General features: G+C 60.3%; 1 protein-coding gene across 3 annotated transcripts in view; it reads right to left on the bottom strand.

The window, feature by feature from the left end:
* Positions 1 to 3,678, bottom strand: part of Sez6l (seizure related 6 homolog like) — a 105,623-nt gene extending 101,945 nt beyond the window's left edge. For 2 of the 3 annotated variants that reach the window (XM_069994628.1, XM_069994626.1), the window contains exon 1: positions 3,434 to 3,678. In XM_069994628.1, the coding sequence (XP_069850729.1) occupies positions 3,434 to 3,527 (94 nt within the window). In that variant the 5' untranslated portion in view covers positions 3,528 to 3,678. The remainder of the gene's footprint in view (positions 1 to 3,433) is intronic. The other variant, XM_069994627.1, reaches the window with a different exon arrangement.
* Between the last annotated feature and the right edge of the window lie 3,357 nt (positions 3,679 to 7,035).

Genomic DNA, 7,035 nt, shown 5'->3' on the forward strand with positions numbered 1-7,035 from the left:
GGGGCTCTGGGCTTGGGTTCCTCTGATTTCAAAGCCATACTTTTTTCCCTAGACCCCCATACACAGAATTCCAGTGCTCAGCCCAATCAGAACCCCAGCCTTATTGATGTCTTGCAATTGGGCCTCATTGAGGAAAGTAAAAGTTGATACAGCAACGGAATGAACCGGTTTGAGTGTGAATTCTAACTCCTTCTTGGAGCAATCTTCTTATTCATTGTGCGAGTCAGATTTCTCCCTGAGAAACAGGTATTGAGTAGCAAGATCAGAGGGTACTCAGTATGGCCTTCCCTGCTCTAGGCTGAAAGTGCCCCCCTTTTGCATTCTGTTGGCTGGTTACTGCACACACCGGTGCTTCCTCCTCCCCCCATAGCCAGGTCCAAATTTGCCCCTCTTCTGCCCTGAATCACCAACACCAGCTTGGGTGTGACCCTAGCAGAGGTGTGCCCGTTGAACGAATGATGGACCAAATAGCCAGTAAAAATGCATCCCTTTGAACACCTTGTGAAATGGATTCGATAGCAAAACCTAGAACACAAGCCACTGTGATCCCAAACAAACAAGCAAACAACAAAACCAACCCAAAACACGCCTTTGCCCTGGAAAAGAGATGGAACGGAATGCAAGATTCTTTTCCTCTTGGCCAAGTGGAGCTTGTGTGAACTCCAGAAACATCCTTCAAGCTACAATAAGGTAGCTGCTGACAGGGGCAGCTGATACTGCAGGAGAACGATTGTCAATCCATAATGAAAATAGACTTTAAGTGAATCTAACAGCAATGCACACTTGAGGTGGGGGGGTGTGGAGGGCGGCGAATTCCAGTCTTACCGAGCAATATCGCATTTGCTTTATTAATTCAAAGGAAAAAGGAAAAGAGATTACACTCAGGCTTGGGAATCTTAGCACGTACTTACAATTATTCCCTGTGTGCCTATCTAAGGCGATAAAGAGCCTCTTCAAAAACAAGTTATACTTTCTACTTATTCATGCCTTACAGCTAAATGGCTCGGAGAATCACGTGCCCTGCATAGAAATGCAGCAACAAGTTCCTTTCGTGTGTTTACCGAGCCCCTCAACCCGCAGCCCGCCGGCAAAGAGAGGGCCAGTCCCCAGTACAGAATCAGACGAGGACCTCCTTCACTGACATGAATGGATGGACGTCAGGTTTCATGCGAAAGAGAGAATTGATCATAGAAGGTCACTGGATTCAGACGCACCCATCCCAACCGACCATGGTCACTGGCTCCCGGGCACCCGTCTAACTCAGAGGCCGGGAGTCAAAGCCACAACGGTTATTACCGAGCCTCCCGAAGCAGTCTATCCATTGACTTTAATTCAGTGGTGACCTGCAGTTAATTAAACATATATGCTTATGTTCTGGCTAACCATAGCGTGGAGCAGCTGGAAAAGAAATAATCTACGGAATGTTGTTTGAAAATGTAGAGCGCACACATACCGTACTCTCCTCCGGGGGGGGGGGGGGAGGGGATATCTTTGTCTTGGATGATAGTTCAATAGGTACCATTAACACATTTTTTCTCCTCCCTGGAAGACAGTGTATTGGAGTGTGGGTCTCAAAGGCAGGACCATTTTAGAAAGACCAGTCTCTGTCTGTCTATCTGTCTGTCTGTCCGTTTGTCTGCCTGTCTCTGTACTAGTCACAATATGGATTTAAAGGAGGAGTGTGTGTGTGTGTGTGTGTGTGTGTGTGTGTGTGTGTGTGTGTGTGTGTTGGGGGGGGGGAAATCTGGATTCAGCCCAAGGCTGGGGGGAGATAGCTAATTAAGAAGGGACATAATGTGATAGAAACACTTTCTTGAAACCAAATCTCACCCCTAGTCTTTCCCAGAAGTGTCCGAAACCTGGGTCAAGCTGTAAACATTCCAGCCTCATCTGAAGGGGCTTCTCTGTTCACAAGAGGGTTGTTTTTTTGTTTTTGTTTTTGTTTTTGTTTTGTTAGCTATAAAAAGGAATGCCAGGTCTCCTTTGCTCTGCACGGCACACCCCACGTGGGATGATGAGAGGCCGGGAAGGAAAGGCCTGGGTTATGTTGGGGGTGGGCATCCAGGCCACAAGGGAGAGAGTTAGTTGGAAGGAACAGAGAAAGAGACTTGGAGCCAGTGCTCCGGAGGCGGGGAGCTGTCCAGGGCTCGTGGTGCTGAAAGCAGGTGCGAGGTTGGGGGGGGGGGAGGCGGGAATACGGAACTCCCGTGGAGAGAAGGAACAGCTAGTGTATCCCCACCCCCAGCGCCCCCAATCTAAGACTGTGATGGTGCAAACGAGACAGGGCTCCCGCTGGGCAGGGTGCGCGCCCTTGGCTGGTCCCAGCCCCGGTGGACACTGCGGCTGCAGCCGTCTGCTTTGCGTTTCCTTTTCCTCCACCGGAGGATGGAATTTCTGGGAAGCAGAGTCAGACCTTAGGAGGAGGTGAGGTCAGGGCCAGTGGACCCAGACTTCCCATAACTCCGGTGGCTCTTGGGGCTCCAGCTGTGGGTGAGTTAGGCACCCACTCTTCTCGGGATCCCAGTCCCTCCGTACAACTTTTTTAGGGGGGGTTGGGGGGGAACCCCTGGGGTGCAGCTCAGGGCGCAGGAGAACGGGGCTGTCGTCCGCTGCCACCCGGGAACCCCTTTCTCCACCTAGCAAACACACGGTGGCGCGCCTAGCACCCCGCCAGCGTCCTGACAGTGCGTGTGCGCGTGTGTGTGTTGGGGTTGCTGGGTTGTGGGGAAGGAGAGAAAAGGGGGGCGCCGGCTCAGGTTCCCAGCGCCACTTGAGACTCTCTTCTCTCTCCTTCGCCAAGTTCTGGGAGCCCAGCCCCGACCCCCCTCCTCCCGGACCCCGCTCCCCACCCTGAGCCCACCGACCTCGGGCTGGGCTCAAGCCACACCCAAGTCCTGCTCCAGCCCGCGGGGCGCCCCGCGGGGCACGCGGGGGTCCCGGCCTGGAAGTGTGTGTGTGTGTGTGTGTGCGTGGTGGGGGAGACACGGCGAGGTCCCCCATTCGCGCGATCGCAGTCCGGTCCCCAGTTTCGGGGCGCGCTGGCTGCCTCCCCCCCCCCCCGCTGGCCCCCCTCTCCCGTCCCCACCCCCAGGAGAAGCGCGTCTCCCGTGGACCCCAGCCCCGAGCGCGGGTGCCGAGGGCGGCGCCCCCGCGGGGAGGGGAACCGGGGGTGGGGGGGCTCAGCACGGGGCCGGGGCCGGAGCCCCGGGGAGCCCCGGGTCCTTGGCGCAATCCCCACCTCCACGCTCCGCCAGCCCGGGAAACCCTGCGCCCCGAATTCGGGCAGCGACCCCCTCCCCGGCCTCCCGCCCCCCACGCCCTCCAGCCCGGGGGGGGGGGAGAGGAGGCATGGGGTCGGCCGGGACCCCCCCTCCCCGCAGCCGCCCCGCACGCGCCACAACTTTGCCCCCCTTCCCCCCGGACGGACGCTTACCTCCCGGCGGGGCCGCGGCCGGGCGCCCCAGCAGCAGCGCGAGGAGCAGCGCGGTGCCGCCGAGTCCCGCGTGGGGCGGCCGGGCCGCGGGCATCGTGGCTGCGGGGTGCGCGGAGCCCGGGCTGCGGAGGGCCGGCGGCGGGCGGGGAGGGCGGGGGGCGGGAGGCGGGGTGCGGGGAGGGGCCGCGGGCCGGGGCAGCCGGCGAGGCCCCCGGGCGATCGCGGTGATCGCTCGGCCGGGCGGGCGGCGGCGCGGGGCGCGGGCGGCGAGCGAGTGAGGAGGAGCCGGAGCGGCGGCGGCGAGCGCGGGGGAGCGGGAGGGAGGAGCGGGAGGGAGGAGCGGGAGGGGGGAGCGGGAGGGGGGAGCGGGAGGGAGGAGCGCGGGGCGGGGGCCGGCGCACGCGGGAGGGGCGGCCGCGCGCCCCGTGCCAGCTCCGACCCCTGGCAAGCTGACCACGCCGCACCCCCTCCCGCCGGGGAGCCCCGCACCCCCCCCCCCCGGGCCCCCAGCTCTTCCTTCCTTCCTTCCAGACCCGCCCAGGTCCAGTCCCCTCCGGGCCTCTCAGAGGCCAGCGCTTCCCGAAGTGAACCCCGGAACCCAGAGGGTCTCCCATCTGCCCACCCTGCCGGCGCTGCCCGCGAAACACAGAACGGCGTCCCATACCAGGCAGCCGGGACGCGGCCCCCAAGTCAAGACCAGCCCGGGCACCCGAGGACCCGGCTCCGTCCCCAGCGGCGCATCCCCTACTGTGCACGGGCTCTGAGGGCCCCGGGGGTCCCCCCCCCGCAGCCCCCTCAAGGCCCGGGGTCCCCCCCATCCCTCAGGCCTCCCTCAGGGCCCGGGGGTCCCCCCATCCCGCCAGGCCTCCCTCAGGGCCCGGGGGTCCCCCCATCCCACCAAGCCTCCCTCAGGGCCCGGGGTCCCCCCTTCCCCCACTGCCCCCTCAAGGCCCGGGGGTCCCCCCCCCCATCTCTCCAGGCCTCCCTCAGGGCTCAGGGGTCCCCCCCATCCCACCAGACCTCCCTCAGGGCCCGGGGGTCCCCCCCATCTCTCCAGGCCTCCCTCAGGGCCCGGGGGTCCCCCCCATCCCACCAGGCCTCCCTCAGGGCCTGGGGTCCTCCCTTCCCCCACTGCCCCCTCAAGGCCCAGGGGTCCCCCCCCATCCCTCCAGGCCTCCCTCAGGGCCTGGGGTCCCTGGCCAGCCCTCCCTCTGGGTCTGGGGACCCCCTCCCAGGCAGGCTTCCCTTTGGGCCTGCCCCTTTATCTCTGGTCCCCCCCTTCTCAGTAGAAGCTGAGACCCCCCCCCAGGAACCCCCTCTCCCCAGTCCTGTTCTGCATCTCCAGCAGCTTTGCTTTTCTCTGCAGCTGGAGGGGACAGGGCGATGGGGGTGGGGCAGGTATCTGCGGCCAGGAGCTAGGTATAGACCCCCCTGCCTCCCAGAGAAAGCCTTTCCTGCTGCTGAGGCTGGGCAGGTGGGCAGCTCCCGGGGCCCACACTTCTGTTTGGAAGGCCTATCCTCCCCCTCCCCTCCCCGTTAGGGCTGCACAGGCAGAGGAGCAGATGGAGAGGAGGCTGCGGCAGCGGCAGCCAGGGGAGGATGGCTTTAGCAGAGTTCTGGAGCAGGGAGTCCCGAACAAGAAGCCCTTGGGGGGAGACCAGCACACCGCAGGAGGAGGGAGCACTCTGGTCCAGGATCCAAAAGACACCCCCAGCATCCCTCATTTGCAGGTCCCGACCTGATCAGCACCTCCACACCACCCAGCATGTCCAACTCCTGGCTTGCAGGAGGTCCCCACTCTGTGTGGCAGTGCCAACTGGGCTTTATCAAGAGGAGGTCGAGGCACCGAGTGCAGAGGAGCCCAGAGCTCTTTGGAGAGTGACCAGACCTGTCCTGGGTCACCCTAGGTTCATGGAATATCAGGGACTGTCCAGGAATCCACGCTGAATAGAAAGAAAAAGAAGCGAGGAAGATGGAGGAAGGGGAAGGGGGGAAGGTGGAGAAGGAAACAACACAAAACCACGGGAAACTCCATGCTGGCAGACAAGGAAATGAATTCTAATTCGGCACTGACTGTTTGCCAGGTGCGGGGCAGCCTCATGCGTGGATCGATTTTTATAACAATCGCAAGAGGAAGGTGTGTGTCCCTGGGAGACCCTGGAGAGACACCCCAGGGGGGGCACATAGATGCCACTCATCCGGGACGTGGTGGGACCAGCAAGTTGGAAGTCCCCTCTGGCTCTGCGTTGTGATCTGGTGACTCTCACCCTCCATGTTCCTAGCCGGCCCCAGTGATTAAGAGTTCTGAGCTTCAGCCACTCCTCTTGGTAAGGACAATGAACGTCTGCACGTGTCCTGCGTGGTGATGGGGTGAAAAGTCCCGACGGGAGCAGAGGACAGAGAGACAGAGACCCCGTCATCTGCAAACGTGTTGAGAAAAGCTTTGCAGCAGTATCAAGACTTTGTATTTTCTTTTCTTTTTTCCTCCCAGCTTGCAAATGAAAGTCTTTCTCTATGACTTTTATTTTCACACCCATTTGACAGATGAACAAATGGAGGGCCAGGGATGTGTCCCATCTCACACAACTGGCCCGTGTTTATCCCAGGTCTGTGTGGGCACCGCAGGCCTGGTATCTGTGCTGGTCTAAACTTCTGCTGCCCCCGGATGCCTGAGGGAAAGGCCCCGGCTGCTCCCCAGCGCCCACCATCCCGCCCACCTTGTTTGCTGCTGTGTGTGGTAATCAGATCGCAGGCAGCTAAAATTAGTCTAATGGAGACATAGGGTGAGAGCCAGCCTCACCTCTCCTTGTAAAAGGACAAGAACCCTGTACTTAACCTCCCCCATCTTTACTTTCCTTTTCTAAGAGAAGGGGAAAAAATAACCCTTGTCACACTTGATGGACACAAGTGGATAATGATGTCGTGTGGCCTGATGGGACACGGGGCCTGGCCTTTCTCGCGCTGTTAGAGTGTCCTCATCCTCCCGTGAGCTGCAGCCGCTCTGCAGCCATTGCCGTCACCATGGTCCCCGCGGCCCAGACCGTGAGGAAAATACTCAGATTCATGAGCAGATGCGTGTGGCTAACAGGAAGTGAGCAGAGATGGGCGTCTGCAGCCCTGAATTCTTTCCTGTTGACTTGTGGTGTAATATTACATGAGACCCAAGTTCTCTGGAACTCAGCTTTCACATCCATCCGTCCATCCATACACCTACCCATCTACCCATCCATCCACCCATCCATCCAGCTACCCACCCACCCACCCACCCACCCATCCATCCATCCATCCATCCATCCATCCACCCACCCATCCACCCACCCAACCCTCCATCCATCCACCCATCCATCCATCCTTCCATCCGCACACCAATCCATTCATACACCCACCCATCCATCCACCTACCCACCCACCCATCCACCCACCCACCCATCCACCCACCCACCCATCCACCCACCCAACCATCCATCCATCCATCCACCCATCCATATACCCACTTATCTGTCCATCCACACATCCATCCACCAACCTATTCACTCATCCACCTATTCACCCACCCAACCACCCACTCATCCATCCATTCACCCACCTACCCACCCACCCAT

This window comes from Dipodomys merriami, unplaced genomic scaffold (genome assembly GCF_024711535.1).
Source record: "Dipodomys merriami isolate MVZ:Mamm:240054 unplaced genomic scaffold, mDipMer1.0.p SCAF_45, whole genome shotgun sequence".
Lineage (NCBI taxonomy): Eukaryota > Metazoa > Chordata > Mammalia > Rodentia > Heteromyidae > Dipodomys > Dipodomys merriami.